The sequence below is a fragment of the Lissotriton vulgaris genome, chromosome 10 (genome assembly GCF_964263255.1).
Source record: "Lissotriton vulgaris chromosome 10, aLisVul1.2, whole genome shotgun sequence".
NCBI lineage: Eukaryota > Metazoa > Chordata > Amphibia > Caudata > Salamandridae > Lissotriton > Lissotriton vulgaris.
In genome coordinates this window covers 365,151,740-365,179,429 of record NC_141698.1, presented here as the reverse complement: position 1 = coordinate 365,179,429, position 27,690 = coordinate 365,151,740, and the positions used below count along the sequence as shown (strand labels likewise).

General features: G+C 44.8%; 1 protein-coding gene across 4 annotated transcripts in view; it reads left to right on the top strand.

Annotated features, from left to right (window-relative positions):
* PIGQ (phosphatidylinositol glycan anchor biosynthesis class Q) overlaps nt 1-27,690 on the top strand; it is a 223,747-nt gene that overhangs the window by 179,217 nt on the left and 16,840 nt on the right. For all 4 annotated transcript variants that reach the window (XM_086941161.1, XM_086941158.1, XM_086941159.1 and 1 more), the window contains 4 exons: nt 7,396-7,507; nt 8,306-8,386; nt 13,522-13,636; nt 23,468-23,529. In XM_086941161.1, the coding sequence (XP_086797287.1) occupies nt 7,396-7,507; nt 8,306-8,386; nt 13,522-13,636; nt 23,468-23,529 (370 nt within the window). The remainder of the gene's footprint in view (nt 1-7,395; nt 7,508-8,305; nt 8,387-13,521; nt 13,637-23,467; nt 23,530-27,690) is intronic.

Sequence of the window (27,690 nt, the reverse complement as noted above, 5' to 3'; positions counted from 1 at the left end):
GGATAAAAAGGTGAAAGGGATCAACATGGTATGAGCCACCACCAAGGCTGTTGTAATGAACCCCCTGAACCAAATCAATAGTTGTGCTTTGATCGCTTATAGTGATAGATTTAATCCTTTTACCTGCACTTCCCATTGATTGAGTGTAGATGAACCAAGACACTGTTGTAGTGCTTTACCAAAGGAGCTATGAATGCACCTATGGCCTCATCAGTAAAGCTCGCCTTTGCAATACACTGGACCGTGAAATTGCAGTGAATAAACCCATTGTCTCCAGTGCCATCATGACATCTATGTTTACAACGTTCATTAGGAAAACCACATCTGAACTACAGCAGGACCTAGGTGCATTATACATTTGCCATACCTGACCCCTCAGATGGATGTTCTGGGTTATGTGGAAGACAAGCACGAGTCTTGAGGGCTTGTCTCCTTCCAGAACCTCAGAGAATGATGTTGAGAACAGGAATGAATTATGATGCTTAACTGGTAAACCTACTTCAGCAGATGTGCTTATGCTAGCCGAACCACCACCACCAACTTAACCAGTTGACTGTTGGCTGTGGGTTATTCCTCAAGACTTCCCTTCCTTCCTTGTAAATGTAAGATTTACATGGCTCCATTATACCACAGGGTAGGGGATTGCAGGCAGATGTAGAAACACAAGATCCAGGAACACAAGGATACTCCATTAGGAACGCTGAATGAGTGCTACCAAGTGCAATATCCTACATCCATTATAGAGATTAGGGAAATAGAAAAAACATTGTTCATTGCAATAGCTCCCAAATAGAAGATGGTAGGTTAAAGGCATTGTGCTTCTGCCTAAAAAATCTGCATAGAAAAGGGTCTACGAAAACATTTTTAGAAAATGTCCAACATGGAGCCGACCAAGGGCAAGCAACAGATTAAACTTAGCGGAACTTAGTAGACAAGGAGACATTAGGATAAATAGCATGACCCCTTAGTAATGGACCTAAAAATGAAGGACCCAAATACGCAGAATGTGAAGGAAAGGGGGACAGGTAACAAGGTGCCCATTAGGACAAGAAAACCCCAAACCTGTGTTATTTTTTACAAATCTTGCCGTATGACTTTTACATTCTTTAAATGCATTTAATCATACATTTCTGCATAAACGTGAGAAATAATAAAACAGGATTGTAAAATCAGACTAAAACAAGCATTTGCAATGCAATAGTTCTCTCGTATGAAGCTCTCGTACCTATTGCATTGCAAATGCTTGTTTGTAAAAGCGCCCCATATCGTACTCTCACTGTAATGTCGCCTGCGCCGCTTTCCTTAGACAAGCCGCATCTAAGGAAAGCCACCATTAAAGTGAAAGCGCGGTATGGGGGCGCTTTTACAAAAAAAAAAAACATTTCTTTGTCAAGTTGATAGACAAATGTTTTTTTTTGTAAAAGAGCTCCATGCCGCGCTTTTACTTTCATGGCGGACATTCCCTAGATGACGCGCTTCTATGGAAAGGGGCATGGCCGCCATTAAAGTGAAAGTGTGGCATAGAGCGCTTTTACAAAAAAAGCATTTGTTTGTCAAGTTGACGCGGCTCGTATAAGGAAAGGGGCGAGGCCGCCATTAAAGAGAGAGTGCTGTATGAGGCAGTTAAAAAAAAAAAAAAATAGCATGCGGCCGCGTTCGGTGCAGCAAATAAACCAAAGGCGCGGTACCACGTGCTATGGGGAAAAAAATTATGTGTTGTGGGAGAGCGTGTCCTGCGATTTAATGAAATAGCGCTCTTAGGCTGTGATTAAAGCCTACCAAGTAACAACACATGTAGCATGGGGTGTCGCCTTGGGGAGGTTACAAAATGAGACAAGGCGGTACTAAGGAGGGACTACCAAACCTATTGACAAATAAAAAGCTAGTTTCCAAAGGTCAATGACACAAGCCAATGAAAAATATTGGCGGAGAGTGGGCAGAACTTCAAGTCCATACCTGAATACAGCATGCCTTACAGAGCAGCGCATGCGCTGCCCAGGCTCAACTTAAAAAACTAGGGCCGAACACTGGGACCCTCAACAAAAGAATCAATTCCATTATGCGGACAGCTAATCTCTACGGATGGGAATGAAACATGTCATCAAAATGGAAGTGTCTGTTTAAAGGCTGACCTACATTAAAGGGTCCACTGTAGGCCTCCTACGCCAATCGCTACAAGGCACTAGTGAAGGCCCGATGGATTTCAATGACTTCTAACATTTGAACACATGACACACTGTGTACACCCCGTTACGTTCAGGAGGCAAAGTTGGTCTTGCTTTAACAAGTCTCAGCTCATTCAAGATCTCCATAGGCTTCTGAGTCTGAGCATTTGCCACTGTTTAGGTGCTAAACTCTGTTACTCTTTCAATTCTTATCTCGTTTTAAAATCATAGTATGCTGAAAACCTACCTTTTTGGACAGTTAGTTGTACTGCGATTAGAGAGACTTTTTGGTGCGGAGCACCATGCAAATATTCTCACTCACTCAGTCGCTGTGCCGACTAAGCAGGAAAAATAGCAGTAACCAAACAGTTATTTAATGTGGATAAAAAAATGCACAGTTCTGTCTTAGTAGTGAATTGCCTGTGCGAGCAAGTAAGCAACAAAAGCGGAGTTGCTTGTTTCTTTCACTGTGAGATTAGGAGTCAGACGTCTTCCCTAATTCTTGTTTATTGAGTGCCAACAGAGAGCACCCATCTTTCAGCCAGCCAATTGGTTGGTTTTAGTAGACACGATATTAGTCCGGGTGAATCAGACACATGCCGGTTTTTCAGCTGTCAGCAAGAGTTACATTTATATGAATTTAAATGGAAATCATATGCTCTTTTTCTGTCCTTTATCAGCGCTGGTTGGATGTACGTTGTTACAACGCATGCTTTTAGCACGCATGCTGTAACAACGCAAGTTTTAAAACGCATCCCATGACAACGCATTACACTAAGGGGCGTTGGATAGTGAATATTTAAATTTACTATTCCAACACCAGTCCCCGTGGACACTAGGGAAGGTGTTGGATAGTAAATTAAAACAATTCCCTATCCTAGAGCGCCCCCCAGTGTAATTCATTGTATTGGAATGCGTTTTAAAATCTGCGTTGTAATAGCACTGCGTGCTAAAAGTTGCGTCGTAAACGACGTTTCCCGCGCTGGTTATATCTGGCATGGAGGTTTGTGGATTGGATGAGGCGTGCTACCTTAAGTGTTAGCTGGGCTTTTAGATATAACGGGTGTAGCAATTTTAAGGGGTCTAATCTATTAATATCCTTTGTGATAAGTCACAAGGATTGGGTTGCATTTGGAAACAAGCCTGTTTTGAATTGCTATACTTTCAAATATACCAATCTTGATGGACCAAGAGACTGGTCCACTGTTTAGAAGTCTCTGACTAGGAAAAATCTGTTTGCTTTTCTGGTGTGGTTTGAATAATGCAGACTTAGCCACTGCTTTTACATACGTTTGGGCAGACGTGAATCCATGAGGAAGCCGCAAGCCTTGGCATCGATAGCTAGTATGAAACAGACTGTGTGATTTACTAGATCCAAGAACGAGCAGTCCATTGGGTTTGAAGATTTGTAGGTGGAATGAGTAGAAACTTGTTTTTTTGATTAATTGATTTTCAAATATTCACTAGTTATCTAGAATATCTGAGTAGCATGTAACTTCCTATGCTTATGTGGGGAACCAAAGTGAAATCCACTCTCTAGGTGATCTAAAAGCAAAAGTGGAATCCACTACTAAAGTTCTTTGGTAAAGCTTTCTTCCACGTCTAAGCATTGCTATGCTGGGGCTTTTTAAATGTAACATGTTATGATCCAGTTTGGTGACTTTGGAGAATAAATCTTATGTAGTGTTGCTGGAGGCCTTTGCCTGAGGTCCAAATACTAGTGTGGCTCTATTCTTTTGAGTTGATTCCACCTGGCTGCACAAGAAACCTAGATTCAGGTGTCTAGCTGAACCAGTAAAGAACTTGCTGTCCTATTATGGGAGGCTATTGTGGTGCTATGCAGGTTGTCCATGCCACCTTTTGAGCATATGATGATGTGCAATTCTGCGTTCCTTCCTTAAGCATAGGTTTTTGTAGTGGTAGCATCTGTTTGGAAGTATGGTGAAATTCACACACCATAATTTTACTTCTGTATCATACATTTTGTGAAGTTCTGCTGCTTCTGCTTTCCTGCTTGATATTTGTTAGCACTGGTAGCGAGGACTAAAAAAGGTTCTCTGAAAAGAGCATTATTTTTTTTTTCATTGAGATTTTGGATTCCATTCTATATTGAATAACCTGCCTACATTGGCTCTGAATGTTTACAGCAGGATTTGCATTATACCTTGCATGTAGCGTACAGGTCTCTGTGACTCGCCCTCACATTGCCTGGATCTCATGTCTCTGGAACTGCCATCTGGGGAGTTCTTGTGCTTTGTTCCCTAGAATTAATCGAAGATCAGAAACGGTTTTATGTCAATGTCCAGGAAGAGGCCATACTGAACAAGACCCTGAATTTTGTAACAGGACTGTTGCACTTAGATTACAGGGATTTTGTATCATGTGCAGGCCCCAAACAGGTAGCTCTTGCTGGTGCCACCCCCATTTTCTGGTTATTTATTACTCATTTAGGAGAGAGATCCTAAAAGTATATGCACTGAAAATTACTCCTGCGCGGCTAATTACCAAGCCTCAAGGGTTGGTGGTCCTGCTTTAATAAATGCCCTATTCACAACTGACCCAGACAAATGGTGCTACAGTGGAAGTGCCTGCCATAGAACTCTACTGAAGAGGCCTGAAGCATCCTGGGGATGATTGAGGGGAGCTGGCTTAGGGAGTTTAGGTCCTGCTTTAACCCCTCCCATGCTGGTGACGAACCCCAGCCGTCACGCCCCGCGGTGGGCGTGTGCTGATGACGGCTGGGGTTCGTCACGGCCCCGCCCTGTTCTTTTGTTTACCGCACAGCGGTAAAATCGCGGCCGCAGCGAAAGGGTTAATAAATTCCCTATTCACAACTGACCCAGACAAATGGTGCTACAGGGAAAGTTCCTGCCATAGAACTATACTGAAGAGGCCTGAAGCATCCTGGGGATGATTGAGGGGAGCTGGCTTAGAGAGTTTAAAGAAGGCAATTGGCCCTTTGATCAATTTACACACACTACATTTGTACGGGGATACCCACCACCACTGCTTTGGTGATGAAATTAAATTTCAAAAGGTAGACAGCAAAGTTTTAAGAGTCATACCAGTTCTACCTCTGGGCCCAGCAGTGCTTTTGGGGTTGATTCTTCTGATCACATAAAGCAAAAAGAAGTAGAAAAAGGCAAAAAGCAACATATCTGTCCTGGAGCGAGTTCCAAATTTGTTTCTAATTGCACAGCAATCATCTGTTTCTCAGGATCCAGTACCAGAATTTCTACCTTGGCTACCTTCAAACAACTACGAAAACAGTATATATCTTCTCTGAGCGTAGTTTGATGAATGCTCGGACACCGTGTTTTAATTTTATATTTTGTTCAGAACTCAATTTCTCCATACCAGTGGAGCTCTGAGATAGTACATTAACATAAGAAAACTCTCTGGGCATACTAGCCAACTTTACCAAGTATTTTTACCCAACATCAGGTTATTTTTCTCGAAGGCTAATTGTTCACTTCTTGGTTGGGTTATGACCCATTCCACTGCAGCATATACTTTCATTGCGCAATCTTGGGAAATTTTTTTGTAAGGTTGGTCCGGGTGATTGACAATGAGGCAAGGGATGTCTGGGGTTATTTTGGTTTCAAGTATCTTTATTCTCAGTCTTAAAGGTTTAAGTAGACTGTTTAGTCGTGGGTCAGGGTTAATAGTGAAAAAAACCAAATGAAAGGACAAAACACAACATGTAGAAGCGGATGTTCCCCAGACAGTTTTCGGCGTCGCCCTTGGTTTGGTTTTCTCCGGTTGTGGCTCCTCGGGACTCTTCAGAAGGGCAGAAAGAAAAGGATAGGGCCGGGATTAGTCACATCCGTTTCTCATCAATAACACTGGTGCAACCACCACCTTGCGTAGTGAAGGAAAGGGGGGGAAGGGTTTGTGAAGGAAAGGGCCGACGTGCCTTTGTTTAAACTACCCCTTGCCACCTCACCACCCCCACCAGAAAGCACCTCTTAGCGGTACTTGCCTCGGGCCACGGCCCGTCCACAGGGCCGTGGCGTCCGGACCCGGGGCGGTTGTTCCCTTCCTTGGGCCACCGAGTGTATACTCCTTGTAGTTAGACGGGTTCTCGCCTGGGTACTGGTCTCCGCCGAACCTGCTCTCTCCTCTCTTCGCTCCTCCTCCCGAACTGCTGGGCTCCTCTCCGCCGATGGTACAGCTGGGCTCCTCTCCACCGCCGAGACTGCTGGCTCTGCTCCTTCGGTTTCTCCGTCTTCCTCCGGGCTCCAGGATACCACTTCCTGCATAAGCCGCCCGTCCTCCAATTGGGAAGGCTTTTATTGTCCCACCTCTCTGTCCGGGACCGCCCGGCACGAACAGCAACTAGACCGTCAACCGCTTCCTGGTTGGCGCCGGTGTCACTCCTCTGCATACCCCACTTCCGGTCGTCGTTCTGGATCGACACTCCGTCCGTCTCACAGCTTTATGTGTTGAAATTTGCAGAGCATCTATCTGGACGTCTGTTCATATTGTCTGCAAGCATTATTGTATGAAGTCCGATACTAGAACCGATTTCCAGCCAGACAAAGCGGAAATAGAAACCCATTCAGGTGCGAGGTCTTACATTTTATTCTCTTCCTGTTTATCTTCGCTCTTAGACTTCGTTCACAGCATATGAATTTATTAAAGATCTGGAGACCGTGACAAAAACATATTTTTTCTTCCAGTACTGCTGTTTTTCATGGATTCATATTGAGCCCTGCCTTTATGGTAATGATAGATACCTTGTTTGCTTGGGAAATTAATAGTGATAACTTACTTGGATAGCATTTTAATTGTTTTTTAAATCTCCCGGATTCACCACTGAAGCCAAAGGGAACAGTTTTTAGCATGTGAGTTTATGGAATATACTATTGATGGATGTCATTGTTAAAGGTAAGTAATTTATTTTTCCTCTCTGTGCTATATGCTCAATTTCTGTTTTTCCTACATGTTCTACTGCACTTGGATGTGTTCTTTTGTCTTCATGTCAGAGTTGTACTTTTTGATCTTCTTGTATTGGTTCCTCTTATCTAGTGCCACTGGCTTTTTCCAGTTTGTGATGTTTCCGTCATGTAGACTGTGTTGATTCCTTTCATTTTATTTATCTTCTCAGGAACTTTATTCTTTCACACTGACTTTTGTTCATCCTGTTTTGTGTAAACTGTACAGCACTTCCTGGTGTATTCTCCTCTTGACCATATACTGATTCTTTTCTGTTGGGCATTCCCTTCAGGCTCTACTGCTTGAAGATCTATGGACTGTCGTCTCTCTGGCGGCTCTTCCGAGGCAAGAAATGGAATGTTCTGCGGCAGAGAGTGGACTCCTGCTCTTATGACTTGGATCAGGTACAACATTTGCAACTCCTTTTAAGCTCTAGGAAGTAGGGTCTGTAAAGCCCCGCACTCCTACTGCCTGCTAATAATTTCTAATGGTTTACTAATATGCCAACTTAAGGTGATCGTAAGCTCGTATAGAGAGACTGGGTGATTGCCAGGACACATTTTTGGGCAGAAGGCTGAGTAACCCACTTGGAGGTTGAATCATCCTTTATACTACCACTTCTGTTTTTTTCACACCCCTATCTTTACCTCTTCAACATTCATCGGTAGAAACTCAAGTGTGAGTTCTACATCATGGATAGGTTTTGAGTTGTGCCCTGACTGTCATTTGTCTGTCATTGAACATACAATTAGGTTCGGGCCTCTGAAACCTGGAAAAGTGGTGGATTTTTGTACCATACTCAGTAAATATGTTTTGAATAGTATTCTGGCAAAAGGTCATGAATACCATACTTCTCGTTACTGCTGGTTACACACATCGTATATGTGGTAGAGGGGAAACACCACATTTTGCTTGACTGGTTTCATTTAAAGATGAGGAACATTTAATCTGATTATAATGACCAGACTTACCATATAGTCTAATCTCATCTCTATTCTGGTAAACACTCTACCCACGGATAGAACAATAGAGTCTGCACGATCTCAGTATGCTCCCTCAGAGACCATTTGCTTCTTGTTCATGTATTTTGGGCTCAGGGTTTAACTGGGCCAACACCGATACTGGATTTCCCTCTTTTTTAACTACACTATATCTGCATTGTTGTCCAGCTCTATGTAACCAGACACTATTGTTTATTGCAGTTGTTCATTGGGACTCTTCTCTTCACAATCCTGTTGTTCCTTCTGCCTACAACTGCACTGTACTACCTAGTGTTTACTATGGTGAGTATGGCAGCAAGTCCATTGGCTGTGATAAAGGGAGCATAAAAACGCATGCCAAGTAAATACATTTGGGCCAAACTCATGGGGCACTGAATTCTTGAGTGTTACAGTCCACAGTGTGTATGCAGGTCTTCATGAATAGACAAGAATCTGGAAAGTGGTTTACGGTGGGTAAACTGTGGCACTTGCACTGCATACTCTGTAAGGTTGTGTGTATGTTTAGCTTGAGAAACCATGAGATCCTGGGTGAGAACTAGCTTGCACTGTAAAACGAGTGCATAATCAGTTGGTCCATTGAGCTAGTACTCTAGACATTCAAGTCTGAAAACACTGAGATGTCAATGCTGGGCCAGAAATGTTGAAAATCCATTTTGATTTCAATGTTAGCATGTTGAGGGAGAACGAACATGGTAGGTACATTAATTAAACAAGACTTAGCAAGACGGACCAGATGCAGGATGGGTGTCTCTGATGTCAAGTCTGAATGTTGCTTTAGCCTTGAACTAAAGTCAAGTCTGCGTCCAGAAGCATAACAGTGTGGTTCTATGTTTTGCGATGGCTGATGGAGACCACTCTTGTATGAGGGAAGAAGACTGAAAAGTATGGGAGCTCTCTATTTCTCAACTTCTCTAGTTATTCAGATGCACTGTTCTGCAGGACCCCACCGCAGTCCTCACCACTGCCTCATATCTACTGCATGACTTGTCTTAGGTGATCCAAAAATGGGAAATCTAAGACTGGTCAGGAAAGAATTGAAAAACATTTACTGGTTTAGAATGCAACCATTCCCCCATGTTCCATTTTAGAGGACATGATGAGTGGGTAAATGAATCATTGTAACTAAGTAGCAAAATCACATTAGGATACAGTTTGTCATGCTACCACTATCTTAGTCGACAACTAACCACTACTAAGTAATTTTAAGAGTCGTATGAAAAAATGAATAAGCATGCACCTTGCAGATATTTAATGCATAAATTAAAGAGAGTGGGAACGTGTGTTCAGTGTTTTATTTAGTATTTGTAGTACTCACCCGTGGTTTCTTCTGGGCTTTCTTTTTATTTTTGTCGCATCCTACCAGACAGTGGAGCTGTCTGGTTTGCTGAAGACATATTGTCCGTATGATCAGGATATGGACTGATATGAGGAAGTGGGTGATGCCAGTGGACTGGATATATCTCCCAATACAGTCATGCTTTTCCCCCCTACCATGGCCACGAAGGTGGGAGCTACATACACAATGGTGATGCAGAGGGTGGCTGAGGTCCTCTACCTTCAATTGTACTTGTTGGCAGTCAAGACAATCTTGACGGAGGTACTGCAACCAGAACTCTCCTCCTCTTATCCCCTACTTTGTTCAAAGATGCCCTCACCTACGTCTTTATGGGGACCTGATCCAAACCCAGCACATGTGCTCCTGTGAAAAGGACGTTTGCCAGATGACCCCGCCCTACTCCAGGGGGCCCAAATTTTCTCACCCTAACCCGGAAAGCTTGGTGGTCCAAGCCTCCTCTTCCCATGGCGCGTTCTCTGACGCTTCCCTGAACAGGAAATCCAAAAGGCTGGATAGCTTGGGACAGAAAATGTTCTCTTCCACCAACTTTGTATTACGGTCAGTGACCACTGCATGCTTATTAGGCCGCTATTCCCACAGGCTGTGATAAATGGTTGCGCAAGTCCTGCCACAGGTCCCGGAGTAGACCCGGACTATTCTCTCCCAAGCAGTTAGACTAGAGAGTCATGGCGAAATTCACTATACGCTGTGGCCTGGACACCACCAACTCCCTGGGCTGAGCTGTTTTGTTAATGGTGCCCCTCTATCGCCACGCCTGACTGAGAACATCTGCCTTTCTGGGGGATGTCCAGGCTTGCCTCATGAAATTCCCTTTGATGGCACCCATTTCTTCTGAGACAAGACCGACTAAGCGCTGGAGTGCTTTAAGAACTCGCGGGCTATGGCCAAGTCCTTGTACCTCTCGGCTTCCCTACATCCCCAGTCTGTATTTCGCTCCTTTCGGGGACACATAAGGGGCTTTCAACCACGCCACCGAGCAAGCTTACCAGTCTGAGTGGATGATTGGGCGGGTATACTGGCCTCTTGGGTCGGGTAGCCTGCGGTCTGGTCCAGTCAACCCTCCCTCCCCCCCTAGCTGCAGCATCCAAACCTTCCTAATTTTGCCCTTTAAATTATGGGAGTCCCGTTAGTTGCAGGATCCACCATCAAGTCCACCATTGGCAGGTCATAACATTGGACAGGTGGGTTCTACAGATTGTCCTACGGGACTACTCCCTCCCCTTCGATACTACCCCTCCCACCATGTCTCCATCATATCTACCGGCTGACCGACGATCGCTTCTCTGCGAGGAAGTCATGGCTCTCCTCCACTCTGCTCCACCCTGCGCCACCCTACTCCACCCTGCGTCCTTCTACTTCACCCATCGCCCCTCTACTCCACCCTACTCCACCCTTGGCCGCTCTACTCCACCCTTGGCCGCTCTACTCCACCCTTGGCCGCTCTACTCCACCCTTGGCCGCTCTACTCCACCCTTGGTCGCTCTACTCCACCTTTGGCCACTCTACTCCACCCTGCACCCCTCTGCTCCACCCTGCACCCCTCTACTCCACCCTGCACCCCTCTACTCCACCCTGCGCCTCTCTACTCCACCCTTGGCCACACTACACCACCCTGCGCGCCGCTCTACTCCACCCTGGTGCAGTGAGATAAAAAACGGTGATGGATCAAGTCCTGATCTGTTGACTGGGTATGATTGTTCTGTTTAATTCAGATACTCTGTCCATCACCACCCCCTTTTCTGAATCGTTTTGTCCACCATAAGCGTGGAAGGGTATACTCAGATGTGAGTCCCTTGCTCATCGCACCATCAGGATTCAAGCAAGCCGGGCCGAAGACGGCTGTAATGCCAGAAACCGGTCCCCGGAAGCTTGTTTCCTTCCCAGTATAAGAATTGGCTTGGTAGTTTGGTCTGCCCTGTTCCCATGATGCACTGGGCCAGGGACAGACTAATTTGCATGTAGCCAGGTTCTGAGCTGGGATGGTGCAGTGAGCTAAAAACGGTGATGGATCAAGCCCTGATCTTTGGACTGGGTAAGAGTGGTCTGTTTAATTCAGATACTCTGTCCATCACCACCCCCTTTTCTGAATCTACTCCACCCTTGGCAGCTCTACTCCACCCTGCGCGCCGCTCTACTCCACCCTGCGCGCCGCTCTACTCCACCCTGCGCACCGTTCTACCGTGCGCGCGGCTCTACTCCACTGTGCGCGCCGCTCTACTCCACTGTGCGCATCCCTCTAATCCACCCTGCGCCCCTCTACTCCACTCTACTCCACACCACTCCACTGTACGCCATTGCACTCTATGCCACTACAATCTACTGTGCACTTCACTCTACATCACTTTAGTCAAAACCTATGCACTCTAGACCACTGCACTCTGTAAATTTACTCTGCACCACTGTATATTATGCCACTTCACTCTAGGCCACTCTACTCCACTCCACTCTGACACGCCACAATACCCCATTTTATAATGCTGTACTCCATTAAACTCTGCTCCATTGACACCCTACTCTATTGTATGCCACTCCACAGCACTCTAGTCCACTTTGTGCCATTCTGCGACACTGCTTCACTCAACGACGCTCTACCCAACTTCCTCTATGCCACTTTACTCCACTCTATTCTATGACGCACTACTCTACTCTATGCCCATCTACTATGCTGTACTCCACTCTACTCCCCTCCATGAAACACCACTACACTGTTCTCTACACCGCTCCACAACACTCTACTCAACTCTGACACTGTGCTCCACTCGACACTACTCTACGCTTTTCCACTCTACAACACTATACTCCCTCCACAACACTTTATGCTACTCCATGTCCATAACACTCCTCCCTACTTCACTTTACAACACTCCACTCAAATCCACTCTCCTTAACTCTTACTACTTTTAGCCATGCAGAACAGCAGCCAGTCTGATGTACAACATTGCTCAAACATATTGGCGAAGCCAATAGCTCTTGCATAGGTGAGACCTATTGGCTTCGCCAAAGCTGGTTTAACTTTTGGACTCGAAAGACTTCTTTGAAGAAAAAATAACTTGCAACATCAGAGCCCAACACTAAATGGCATGAGTATACAATGAATGTGAATCTACAGAACTACATGCAACGAACAGATGCTTACAGGGTAAGTAACCTATTCCTTTTGTGATTAAAGAAAATGTTGTTTGTGTCAGTCAAAAGCTAAATAATCGGCTATCTTTCTTATCTGTCTCTATCGTTCTGTCATCTTTCTTTCACTTTTTTATGTCACTTTTTCTCACACTCTTTCCTTCTTCCATTCTTTGTCCTGATGTTTCTCTCTTATTCTTTCTTTCTTTCTCTCTTGGTCCTTCTGTTGACCTGTCTCTCATCCTATCACCATTACATCAAAGTTAAATTTTAATTACAGTTCTTGGCTCTCGTCAACTTCATAAAACAAGCAAAGAGTAATAAAATCATCCCCTCGGAGAAATCACACATGCAAATCCCTTGACATCGGTGTCTAGGTGTGTCTGCCTTGACTCAGTACCATAGTGATAATCTTCAGCCCCCATAACATGTCATGAGACCATCCTGCACACTTTTCCTTGAGACAGTGGAGTATGTGTTCACTTCAAAATTGATAGAAGAGGCCTGTCCTTCTAAAGTGGACAGCAAATGACATCCGTTGGAGGCAAAGGAACAGGAATGGCACAGACATGTGTTGACGTCTCTGCAGTGTGCATGATGCCCAGGTAATGAGCACTCTTAGCATTTCCCCCCATGCTTTCGGTCGATGTGATGCTAGCAGTACGTTGAAGAGAGTACAATCAAAAAATCAGCTTTGTTGTTTCTAAATTGTTAAGGGTTCTATTTTATCTTTTGTTAGAGATTGACTGCCATAAGCCAGTAGGAAAGAGTGGCTTTGTAATATATTTGATCAAAGTCACTAAATGACCATTTAGAATGAAAAATGTGTTCAGTGGATGTATAGATATTTAATATCCATTTATAATGACTTCCTTTATCTCCCTCAACACAGTTTAACCAGTTCGGGTTTTTTTCTTTTGTTTTTTCTTCCTGCTAGCTACGCCTGCTTGTGGTTCTGGTGCAAGGTCTCATCCATCTCCTGGTGGACCTGATTCTTTGTCTGCCGCTGTATTCTGTAGGCCTCCGTCTCTGCCGCTCCTACAGACTGGCAGGTGAGTACTGCACCTCGCTGGATGAATGATTTGTTGCAGTGTCTTATCTTCCTCTATTTAGCCCTAAGCTAAAGTATAAGAAAATGCTCTCAAGCATGTAGTCCAGGGCCAAGTGTACTGTTTCAGATCAGTGGTATGTCTTGTGGCAAGACTAACCGGATTCAGAAGCAGCATTGTCTGGACTTTGAATTACGGTTACTGGAGAAAATATCAGTGCTAGGAAATGTAAACAGAACAGCAGGTAAATAAATCTAGTTGTCTAAATCTGTAAATAAAGCTGAAGTTGATGGGCCAGTGGATCATTTTAGGGAACTACAATGATAGTGAAAGCTGTAGTGGATCAGAATATCAAATAAAATAAGTGTATTGCAATAGTACATGAGCAGTAATAGGCTGGAGCAGTAGACAAACCTGAAGGGTGTGAATTGGTGAATAAAAACTGGAACAGTTTAGGTTGTAAATGAAAATGATCATGGGCAAGAATAAAAGATTACCTTGCATGGCTTGATATGTGAGATAAAACTGAATCGTGAATTACAGCGGCATCCTAAACTGTAACTGTATAAAGATGTCAGTCCTTCAAAGATAGCTTAAGTGGTCCGGAAGATTTGCTCCTGAAACGTCTGTGCAATACATTGCAAAAAAGAAGCAAGGAACTCTGGGTAGTTTCCATGTTTAGCTGGAGAGCTGCTCCTTTATATAGTGCACTCTAAATCTGCTCACCTCGGATAGCTGTTGTTTTAAGAATTGTGCTCTAAGCTTTAAAGTGGATGAACTGCAATCCATAAATCACATAAGACTTGCAAATGATAACTTGTGCATCAAATGCAATGCCATAGTCTAGACCGTGCAGGCAACATCTGATGCTCCGAGCTAAAGGCCATACACAGTAGGAATTGGCTGCCCTCGAAGGGTTGGGCACATGTGCTTACGACATCAATGTTGTCATTTAAGATGTCACCAGTGATGTCATTTACGAGGTCATGTATGATGTCCTATGTGTAGTATAAGCAGTACATTACTGGGGCGTGACTCATGGCTACTTTACCAAACCATAACTCATGAATTTGAGTATTTTTTTATTTTTGCTTTTTCCTTAACTATAATTAAACAGTGTATTGTTTTCAATGAATTACAGAGGTTTCTTCAAACATACTTTAAGTTCTTATAAGCAAAGCAAATAATAACTGTAAATTTAACACGTACACACAGACTCGTATGTACAGATGTGCAGCATGTAGCATGCTATTTATTACGATTTTTGAGTGTCTGGTGGGCCATGACTCATGAGGCCAAGCCTCAAGTGAGTCACAATGTCACTCCCCACCTTCAACAATGGAAATAAATGGAATATTATACTCTGTGCTTCTACATTATATAATTTATGTCTAGCTGTCTTTTCATGTGTACGTGTTTAAGCAAAAGTTATTTAACTGAAACCAGGATATAAGTGGTTAAAGTTGTGCAGTACGACAAACCACATTGAAGAAACCTTGTGACTATCCGGAGAGTTGTTTTCCTCTGCAAAATAATTATTACATGAAATATGTCAGGCAATAAAATGTGTGTTTCTCGTCTGTTTTGCTGTAATATGGTAGTAAACTTGAATCTGATCTTTGCACTGTAGTAATAAATATGTGAATGTGTGTTTATTCGTACAGTTGCTCTAAATAATGTGATATGAAGACATATTTATTTTCACAACCATGGCTTAAAGATATATTATAAATAAATATGTAAAATCTTCCAATGCAGAACTATAAAAACACAATTCATCATGCTGCACATATTGCATAACATTTGAATCCTTTGGAGACCAACCAATCTAATCTTTAAATTTACTGCTTAGAAATGTGCCCACAGTATTGCCCAGTACTGGCGAACAACTCCTGAAGGCATATACAGAATGGCCTGGTCGACTGTATGCCCACAGCTCAAATGAATGGTCTTGTTAATTCCAATCTGGAGACATTATCGAAGGTGCAAACAATCATAAAGTGCATACAAGTTTGGGACACTGTATCACTTGATCACCGTGCTAAGATTTGAGAAGTTGTCCTCAGGAAGCTCAACATGGGATGAGTGAATTTAAAGCTAAACTGTGCAACTTTAACCTGCAACTGTTAGTCTTCTTTTTTTACCTTCAGATCCTGTTAAAAATAAATGTTCTTGAAGTATGAGGAAATGTTTCCAATCAAGATGTAGGACATAACAATGCCACATGTAGCCTATGACTACAGAGTAGTCTTGGTATGGACAGAAATGATGCACTGATTCTGAGAAAGCTGTGAATATACTTAGCAATTCCAGCAATACGAAATACTTCATTATGTTCTCATTTTTATATTGTCATGTCCTTACCCAAAGTAAATTTTAAAAAACAAGTGATGTAACGGAGAGATTATTTGCTAACCGTGTAAACTTGGTCTCATTTTAAGCCATGAAACATGGCTTACCCATTTTGTCTCCTCTCCCATCAGACGTTATGGAATTGTTAACAGAAATTGATGGCCTAACATAATACATGTGTCCCCAGAATACTTTACTAGGGGAATTTGAGAGCATAGTCCAGTTGGATAACATCCTTCAGAAACATTCTTGTCATGGCAGTTTCTGGGTTATGGCATGCTGACTATTACAGTAATAGCATTATCATGTCTTCCAGATAGCTCAGAGCTGCTTATCATTAGGGAGAATATGTGCAGATGGATATTAAGAGATCCAGAAGTCTTCCGGGAAACCTGTCTTTTTCAGATTGTATGGTGGCTGGATTGACCTATCCCTGTATTCCAGCATCATATTGTGCAACTGGAATTCACTTTGCTCTATAGATTTTCTTCTTCGCTGCAGTTGGTTTCAACCAACTTTACTTCAAAAGACAGAACGTTAATCAACAGGGGGAGCCATTTGTGGTTAGTGTTGAGTATAACACCCAAATATTTAAAATGGCTAAAAGTCATGAAAGGAGTAATCCTCATAAGTTCTGTTTTTAGATTGTTTCAATGAAGCAACATTCCATGGGATTTCTGTACAATTACAGTTAAATTCAAACTCCCCATTAAGGTTATCAATTGGAAAATAAATCTCTGGAGGCTATTAATGTCTGGGACATGCCTGCATGTGCACACCCTCCCTACATTCAGCTATTTATAACAAGGTCATTGATTTGCTGCTTGATGGTAATGTACTATATTCTCCACAAACTGGTTGCAGGCTAGAGAACTGCAAAACAGACACTGCAACAGCTAATTAATTGCAATAATTTCAGCTGCTGCAAGACAGGACACTCTTAAGAGCCTTCCCAGATCTTCAAAGCTATACAACTAACAAAGGGGAATTTGCAGTCTTCCAGCGAATAGTATAGGCTTCAAGCCAAACTTCAAACACTGCTTTTACTGTCTTAACAAACTCTTTTCAAGAAGTCAGACTGACTTATCTTTGAGAGTGCAGGGCTCTACTACTCTTATTGGACCATACATCTGTTGGGGAAGGAATGCTGCCTTCTGTAGAGAGGAGTGACGCTATGTTCTTGTACAAGGGTTAGTTTATTGTAAGGTAAATCACATCAGACTGCCGTCAACTTGCCAACCTCGAAGCCTGGGTCACTGTGTCAACATTCCACAGTGAGCGCCCGGCTGACAGAGGGAATGTACCAACATGGAGCAATAAGGAGGGGGGGAAAAACAGGGAGCAGGTTAAGGGTAAAGTATATCTAGGTTACAACACATCATCCCCCTCACGGAAAAGAACCAGGGAGAATCTAGATGTATGTCCTAAGGTGAACGGGATGCTATGACTGTAAAGTATGTGACTATCTCATTATGTACTGTTTGTGCCACTGAGGAGAGGTTCTGAATCTGTCACTCCTTCTGTCTTGTCTGATGGTTCCTCTGACATCATTACCTCCTGCTCTTCTCTCTACTGTCCTATTTTCTCTCCCTTCGGCTGGAACCACGCGATCATGGCTCCATAGTCTCCCATCTTCCACGACCACAGAGTTTCTATTTGGCCGCCGGATGGTCTTGGAGGCATAGAACTTGTTGCCACCTCTCCACAGTCTCTCGGGTTTCTTTACATAAACTCCTTGTCCTTCCTGAAATACTCTTTCCTTCACTCCCCACTTCTTGTCATACCATTCCTTGTATTTCTGTTGACTGTCTTCAATCCTCCTCTTGACCTCTTTGTGTTCAATCTCCGTTGTTTGTTTTCTCCCCATCCAACCTGGTGTGAGTTTGGTGCCCGCTTTTCTTCCCCTCAGTAACTCAAAGGGCGTGCATCCAGTGGTGGACTTAGGCGTGGTGTGGTATGCCCACAACATGTCCCTTATGGCTTCCTCCATGTTCTCCCCTGCCCGGTTGGCCAACTGTATGCACTCCTTCAGCATTCGGTTGACTCTCTCCACCTTTCCGTTTGCTTTGGGACAATACAGTGGTGTGCGAATGTGGGTCACTGAACAGTCTTTAAGGAACTCCTTCATCTCTTCCGAGACCAGTTGCACGCCATTGTCGGTCACCAGTGTTGCGGGTATACCTTCTATTGTGAACACCTCTTTCAGGAAATCTACTATCACCTTGGTGCTAACGCTGTGGACAGTCTTGCAGGTTACCCAGCTTGAGAAGTAGTCTACTAGGACCAATAAGTACCAGTCTTGGGGTCCTTTGCCATGGATGGGACCTGCTATATCAAATCCTAACTTGCTCCACGGCACTTCTGGTACTTCAACTGGTGACAGCGGTGCTCTTCTCGTGATCTTGGTTTTATCACTCAGAGCGCACGCGTAACAATCCCGTACTTTGTCCTCCATTTCTCTGTCCATTGTAGGAAACCAGTAGTCTGCCCGAAGTCTGGCTTTGCACAAGCTTCTTCCGAGATGTCCTTCGTGGGCCAGTTCCACTACTTTGTTTCTCAAGGTTTCTGGAGGGACTAATTTCCCTGCCTTCAGTATGAAAACCCCTTCTACCGATAGCTCTTCTCTCACATTCCAATACGGCTGGATCTCTGACTCCATGTCCTTGCATTTCTTGGGCCATCCGGATAGTATATATCTTCTCACCTTCTTCAATACTTCGTCTAGTTCCATCTGTGTTTCCCATGACACCTTTTCCACTGCTGCTAAACGCACCTCCAGGATTGAGCTACCCTTCGCCTCTTCTTCCTCTTCTCCTTCTGCAGGCGCTCTCGATAAGAAGTCTGCAACTCTGTTTTGTTGCCCAGGTATGTAGGATACTCTGAAGTTGTAGGCTTGTAGACCCACTGCCCATTTCGCTATTCTTGGCGTCATGCTTTCCATGTCCTTCTTTGTGAACAGGGAAACCAAGGGTTTGTGGTCAGTCTGTACCTCAAACGGAATTCCCCAAATGAAGAATTTGTAGTGGCAAATGGCCCAATACACAGCTAGGGCCTCCTTCTCTATGGTCGAGTAATTTTTTTCAGACAGCGTGAGTGTTCTAGATGCGAAGGCTATCACGTTTATCTTGCTGCCTTCTCTCTGTGCCAGAGTCGCCCCGATGCCTCTGTTGCTTGTATCCGTGGAGATGATAGTTGCCCCGTTAGGATCAAACTTCCCTATGAATGGAGCCTCAATGATTGCCTTCTTTATGCGCTTCATGGATGTTTCTTGTTCCTTTCCCCAATCGAAAACACTGTCCTTCTTTATCAAATCTCTTAGCGGCTGCGACACCATCGCAAAATCCTTGATAAATTTGGCCATGTACTCTGCCAGGCCCAGGAAAGACAATATGTCCTCTTTACTCTTGGGGGCAGGAGCATTCTCCACTGCCTTCACTAGGTCATGTTTTGGCTTGATTCCGTCTTCAGATAGGGTGTGTCCCAAATAGTCCACCGAACTTACTCCTAGTTTACATTTGGAGGGTTTCGTGGTGAAGCCTACCTCTTTCAACTTTTCCAAGACCCTTCTAGCCATTTCATTGTGTTCTTCTTCACAATCTCCAAAGATAAGTATATCGTCTTGGAAACAGATGGTGTTCCTACAGTCTTTTAAAACATGTTGCATGACTCTTTGGAAAGCCGCAGCGGCTGATGGCAAACCAAATGGCATTCTTTGAAACTTGAAATTTCCAAATGGGGTCGTGAACGCTGTCAGTAGTTGGGAATCCGGATGAAGTTTGATTTGATAGTAGGCCGACGATAGGTCCAGCACGCTGAAATACTTGGCCCCCCTTATGGTGCTTAGCATCTCCCCTATTCTGGGAAGAGGAAACCTGTCTACAAGGATATTAGCATTCAGGTCTCTCAGGTCCACACAGAGTCTTATGCTGTTCCCTTTATCTTTGGCCATGATGACAATCGGGGCTAGCCATGCTGAACTCTCAATTTCTGTAATGACCCCCTCATTGACTAGTCTCTGAAGTTCCTTCTGGAGGGGCTCCCTCATGAGCAATGGTATGGACCTAGTCTTGTGCACTACTGGTACAGCTCCCTCCTTTAACACTATCTTGTGCATATAGTTCTTAAAAACGCCCAATCTATCACTGAACACTTCTCTGAACTCTTTGGTGAGATCCTCTGATATTCCCTCAGGTTCAATCAACAACACCTGCTCTCTATTGTTTGGATCTAGGGTGATCCCCAACTGCTTCTGATGTTTCCAGCTCAATAGAGTAGATCCTCTCGTGGACACATACACCTTTCCTACTGTGTGTCTATCCTTAAATGAGATTCTCATCGTCACCATGCCCTCAAGGGGAATTTTCCCTTCATTGTAACCCTTGGGACTGATATCTGGCGGTAACAATTTAACAGGGTGGTTGGCAAATTTGTCATCAAACATTTTCTTATCTACTAAAGTATATGGGGAGCATGAATCTGCGTACATACTAAACTTGACCCCATCTAGTAATACATCACATTTAGGGTAAACATCATCACTGTTATCTTCTTCATCCCCCACTTGAAAAACATAAGACTTTTCCCTTTCCTCATCCTGGTGTGTCTCCTCAATAACATGTACTGCTTTTCCCGGGGCCTTACACACCTTTGAGTAATGCCCCCACCTGTTGCACTTCCTGCACTGTACATTCCTTGCCGGACATTTCCAATTATTTGCCAAGTGATTGGGACTACCACATTTATAACACACAGAAGAACTAGGCTTGCTGCGATTGACCTCTTTACTCTTGTCACCTACTTTACAAACTGTTTCACCCTCTGTACTAGATTTACCTTCAGCTCTCTCTCTGTTTGTCCCCTCTACTGCTTTCATTTCCCTCATGCAACGTGCCGTGTGTTCTAGTCCCTTAGCAATGTTTACTGCCTCCTCCAGATTTGGGTTCTTGGTCAGTAATTCCTCTTGTATCTTTGTGTCATTGGTGCATCTCACTAGTTGGTCTCTTATTAACGAGTCTGTGAGTTGACCAAACTCGCATGTGGCTGACAACCCTCTTAACACTGCTATATAATTGCTCACTTTCTCCTCCCTCTTCTGCACTCTCTTGAAGAACTTATGCCTTTCCATCACCACGTTTATTTTCTCCTTAAAATGAGCCGCCAACTCCCTCAGCGTGCTTTCATAAACATTGACACCTTCCTCAACCACCTCCTCTTCATCCTCAATTAATCTCCCTGTAATATCTTCATATATTTTCCTCCCATGTGTGCCTAAATTGTGTAGCAATATATGTTGTTTGCGTATGTTTGTGTAGTTACTACCCCCAATGGCTATTAGGTAAGATTTGAAAATTCCTTCCCACCTTCTCCAGGGAATAACTGGTTCCCCTAACTCATTGAGGAAAGGTGGAGGTTGGCTCATTCCTGCACCTGCCATTGCCATAAAACTTCGTAAATCCTTTAGGTGTATCAATAACTATTGGAACTCCAAAATGTCACCAGAAGCAATACAACTTTCTGCCCCTAGCTGTCGTGGGACTAAGCTGAGTGATTACGCATTTATGCAGTAAAAAAAAAATTCACTTTTCTTGTTGTATCACATAAATCATGAAAATGCAGGAGAATCACATTCACCCAGTGTTCTCGCAGTCCCCTTTCTGCTTCTACTGGTTGTATTTACTGGGTCCAATGGAGCTGCTACTTTACACTGACTGGCGGGAACTTCCTGTGGTGAAGCTTCCCCTCAGAGCAGTTCCTGTCAGATCAGCATCGACTGCAGGCTGAGCTAATGCCTTCCTAACGTTCACCTCGATGAATTAAACGCTTCTGCAATGCTCATTGGGTGCTCCCGCCGGAGCAATAAACAGACCCTAAACACGGAGTCATCAAAATCCTTTCAGGGTGACAGACGGTGAGAGCTGCAATCCTTGGTACTTCAGTCAGAGCGCCGTCTGTAGAGCGCGCAGGAAGCTTGGGGTCAGTACAGCCTCGACATAGATGAGAGCGCTGGTGACAGAGCGCGCCGGGGCTTTGTGTAAGAAAAGAGCGTGAAGATTAGCTGAGAGCGTCTTTAAGTTGGACGCGGAGCAATTGAATGCGCCGGCTGCCCTGAAATCTTTAACCAAATTATATTGAATAAGCCGCCCTGAACGCCCTGATTAGATCACTGCACAATTCCTCCCAGGGATCGTTTGATGCTCGACCTGGCAGCTACGCTCCTTTCCTCCGCTTAAAGTTGAATTCCCCAGTCAAAACAGAAAGCACGATGCCCGACCCGGCACCCGAGTGTGATAATTGGCCCTCTAACCCCTGCAGCTTCACTAAGTTCCTGCCTTAAGACACAGACAATGCAAATGATGCGATGCCCGACCAGGCACCCGAGCAGGACGTAAACCACAGAGTTTCTATATGTTTTTAAGTTAGTAATGACGTCGCCGTGTCACCTTACTTGTTTGCCTTCTTTGCTTTCATGTCGGCAGATTTGTTAACACGCTCCTGTTTGAACTTCCTCTCAGGCTCCGTGTATATTTTCCTCGTTGGCAAGCATTAAATAATTACCAGGGAAACGGCAGTCACTGTCCCTGGCCCAGTTTCCTCCTCCTCGTCGCCAGGAAATGTAGAGAGGAGTGACGCTATGTTCTTGTACAAGGGTTAGTTTATTGTAAGGTAAATCACATCAGACTGCCGTCAACTTGCCAACCTCGAAGCCTGGGTCACTGTGTCAACATTCCACAGTGAGCGCCCGGCTGACAGAGGGAATGTACCAACATGGAGCAATAAGGAGGGGGGGAAAAACAGGGAGCAGGTTAAGGGTAAAGTATATCTAGGTTACAACACCTTCCTTTGACATCTGGTGCCCTCTTCATCTCCAACGTCCAGAGATAGGTACTTGAAGCCGCAAGACGGAAAGGGCCTGGAAGGTTTATTATGGAATCTTGGCATGGTTCCATTGTATACAAGAACTATTAGGAATTCTCTTTCATCAGCCTTGACAGCTTCTATTGAGAGGAGCAGCCATGGTTCAGTAGTGAAAAGAATCTTCCAGTTGCACTGGCTGAAATATTGGAAGAGATGTTGAGTACATGCTGCTGGGCTTTGCTGTGGCCTCTGCTTCAAGGGTTATAAGTAGGCGTGCTATGGGATAGCGGCCTGATGGAAGGGCCTATTTGAAATCCTGAGACATTGTGAGTGATTGTTGAGGGTAAATATTCCTGATCTACTTGGATCAAGACCTTGACAATTTGGTATAAGTTCAAAAATCGTCATAAAAGACAAACGGATCACTTCCTCTTTACCCAGCTCCGGTACACAGGAATCCACTTATAATCAAACATCTAATCCAGAGTTCATGGGGAGGCTAGGAAATGCTCAGTTTAAGAACATTCCACCAGCTCTAATGTACAAGAAAGTGCTATTTAGAGGGGAACTGTAAATGGACTGGATTGAAATGCATTATGATCTTGTGTATTTTTGTTATGTTTACAGCTGGTGTGAAGTTCCATGTTCTGGAGCAGCAGGCCGGGAAACCCCTCCGACTACTGATGCAGGTAAATGATGATTTGGGTGAGGCTGCAGCTTTGTGATCCAATCTGAGATCCTATCAGCCATTGTTCTGATCAAGGTATACCCAGAAAAATGGGGTATGAGAGCCGACCCATAGGAGGCAGAGTGAAACCACCAAAGGGAGTGTTATATTGAGTTCACTAACGATCAAGAGTGGGACATGTGGCCAGTGCACGCCCAACAAAGGAAGACAGCCTTAGCATTCCATCCTTCACTGTCAATTCGACACATGGGCAGGATGTGCCCTGAGAGGGAAAGTTATGTTGAGTCAAAGGTGTCAGACAGCAGGCCGTGTTGAAGTCATGTGGACTCGGGGACCACTAGAAGGTATGTATAGGCAGGCCCAACAAATCTGCAATAAAAAAGGCCACTTTTTTTTTTCTTCCCCAAACCTATCTACCTGGTGGGTGGGTCTTGCCAGAGTTGTGCTCATCTTCCTTTGTAAAGGGAGCAGCTGCATGCCTCACTCTGAGGCCATGCTCGGAAGCCTGGATATCTGGTCAACAACAGGATTGACTATTTGTACAGGATTGGAGAATCTTACATACGTTTTAATGTTGCTGACCGTTTGGTTGACTGTGATAGCCTGCTTTTACTACCAGAGGGGTATAACTACTAGACCCCTTTACCAGTACTTGTTTTTGTTTCTTCATCATTCTGTAAACTGGGAAGACAGTGCACTAGTTCAGAAACACATTAGACACTGGAATGGGGTGGAACCTTTGGGTGGCTACCATTTTCACACCAAGGTGGGCATAAGTCAGGGAAACGTGCAGAGTTGTCTTGCTGCTGTGACTTCAGGGATAAAAGAAGGTCATATCATCCTACTAAAGTGATGGATTGCGCCTCTAAACAGGAGTGGCCTGAAACCCAGGAAAACCTGCATATGGTCCTGCTTACTGGAAGACCTGCTCGAAAACAGTTTGATGGACTGAGCCTGCTCTGGACTTATGTGCAAGAACAACAGGAGTAAAACCCATAAACCACGTCGGGATGGGTGTAGAGTATATATAAAACAATAATTCCCAACAGGTATCAATTTAAGGCAGTTAAATGATTAATGCAGTCAGCATTACATAAAAAAGAAACAAGGAGGCTCATATGGTTTAAGAGCTTGTTATTCACCAATTCATAGGAGGGTGTTTCACATGGGAATACAGTTAGGCAGCACTGTACAGAGGAAATCATGTGACAACCCGAAGGCACTTGGTGAGTGGTGATATATACAAGTGGTGAAAGGTGATGATGCAAGTGCTGAACGTGAACAGCGTGAACGGCGCAAGGTGACAAAGAAAATATACAGTGATGGCTCCGCAGGATTAAGTTTTAGTCACTTAAATCATGGTATCAAACAATTTTACAAGAGCCAAAAACGTTAAATGTGCCATAAAGTTGCGCTGTGATGTCGACGGCGTTTCGATCCCCGTGAGTCGGGATCATCTTCAGGACAGGGTTGTCTGGTTCAGGCAGGGTTGTGCACACACTGCTAATCGCGTGGTTCCTGGGTCCCTGGGCGGAGGCAGCGGATGAACAGTCTGCAACTGGTTTGGTGCAGCCGAGGGCAGGTTAGGAAGGGCAGCGCCTGAATGAATCAAGACGGCCGGGGGCAACGAAGGCTCTGAACGCTCGGGAGGCTCGCTGAGGGAAGGAGCAGATCCGTCGAGGCATGTGGGTTGCTGAATTCATATCTGTGCATAGATCGCCTCCTAGTGTTGGGTCCGGATGATTGCACATTGTTGTCCTGGAAGAGTCTTTGAAGTATCACGAGATAGGTGGCTCCTCCCCTGGACTACAGTGCGCATGGGCATCCTCTCCATCCTCAGATTGTTTTTTTTTCGCCATTGGGTTCGGATGTTCAAATCTTAGCTCAAGTTAGGAAACTTTTTCTCAAAGCCAAAAGGCTTTCGCGAGCGTCGGTATCGTTTCGATCGGTATCGATAACATGTTATCTACAGGGCATCGACTATCGGACGGCTTCCTTCACCTCTCGCATCGAGTTCATCGACGATGGAGAGTCGAGGCTTTTTCAAAAGGTGTCCGCTTTGTAACGCCAAATATGCACACAACGAGGTCAACCCTGTGTGCAACAAATGCTTGTCACCGGACCACAATGAAGACCAATGTATGGCCTGTGCCCGGTTTAGATCAAAGAAAACTCTTCGGACCCGACGCGCGGCTCGATTGGAATCGAAGAGGCCAGCGCCGGAACCAGATAATATCTTCGGGACCGAAGACGAAGAAGTCGTCGAGATCCCGGACCAAGATGAACCATCGGAGCAGGGATCCGCGCATGGATCCGACTATGAGGCCGATGAGGAGGAATATCTGGAAGAAGAGGAGAATTATGAAGTCGTCGACTAGGTAGGAGACGACGTTCAGGCACTTGGGGCCGAGGAAGATAGCTCAGAGGAGCTAGGCCCAACCATCGATACGGGGGCCGATGGACATAATATCAATACGGCTCAGGTCGAGGGATCGCCACGAGGCCTTACCCAATATCTACCTTCAAGTTCAACAGCCCCGCAAAAAGGCCCGGCTTCGAACATTTTAATTGAGCCATTGGTTTCGAAACCAACTTTGGTTGATCTCAGCAAAACGAAACCGAAGCCAGCACAGTCTAAATCAAAACCGAAAGTGCAACTGGCTCTAGTCGGCGCCAAGGCCTCGAAGCCCTCGGGCCGATGAAACAGATGAGGGACTTTGATGCGGGGAGCTGCCAGAAGGCCCTCGACTCGAGTAGCGGTGCGCCGAAGGCCAAGGTGAAGGTCGTCGAGTCGAAGACGTCGGCACCGAAGGGAGCCGCTAGGCAGCTCGAATCGAGACGGGGCATCAATCCTCCATCGATGACGGGACCGGAGACGAACGTCGGTTCCTCGTCAGATGCCGGCGCATGTGGCGCGTAAGGCCCAAGTCATGGCCCTACACGTCGCGGAGTCGATTCACAGAATCAAAGGCAAGGCTTCGACGGCTGGACCGAAGAAAGCCACAACTACCAAGTTGGTCACCGTGCTAGCAACGTCGGCGCCAATAAAATACGGTTTACCATTGGCAGTGCGGCCGAAGATGTTAGAGCAGAAACAGTGCATCGGCATCATAAAAAGACCTGCATTGACCCAAAGGCCTACAAATGAGACCGAGGAACGGGAACCAAGACAGTTCATAGACTCGGAAACGGGGAGACTGTCTATCTACAAAAGGAAAATAGTCCCTGAAAAGCCCATGGAGTCTTTCAGGATTCCTCTAAAGAAAAAGAGGGGATCACCTGAGTCACCAGTGATGGTCGAACACTTGCAGACATATGAGCAGGAGCCTTAATTCTTTTCCCCTACATACTCAGATGCAGGGGCAGGTGACGATGATACTCCAGGTGATGGCGATGTGATGGACACTGATCGTGATGATATGAACCAGACATGGGCAGACCCTGCTGACCCAGGAGACCCGCAACATGACCCTGATACTACGGTCTACAATGTCGAAACATCTCCGACTGAAGACACTACAGCTTTCAACGCTCTGATTGAAAGAGCTGTGTTAAATCATGACGTTGAACTTCATAGTGATACTGTGGAAGTGGACTTCCTTGTGGACACATTCTCAACTTCCCAAAAAAGTGTAAAGACACTACCAATGCTCATGGGTGTTCTTAAACACGCCAAGGACATTTTCAAAGAAAATACTAGAGCAAGGGTAGTTAACCCAAGGATAGAAAAGAAGTATAGGCCGGCACCCGTGGATCCTGCCTATATTAAAGGACAATTGCCTTTAGACTCTATGGTAGTTGCCAATGCAAGAAAGAGGGCAAACTCGCAAACAGGAGATGCGCCTCCGCCTGATAAGGAATCAAAGATACTGGAAACATCTGGCAAAAGAGTGGCAGCACAGGCTGCAAACATCTGGCGTATTGCTAATACTCAGGCGCTTCTGGTCAGATATGATAGGGCCCACTACGATACTCTAGAGACATTATTGCAGCACCTCCCAGAACAATTCAAGGAAGGAGCAGAGCTGTTGGTTCAGGAAGGGAAGCTGATCTCCAACGCTTCCATCAAGTGTGCACTAGACACAGCTGACACTGCAGCTAGGGCTATAAACACTAGCGTCATGCTAAGGCGACATGCTTGGTTGAGAATATCTGGTTTCAA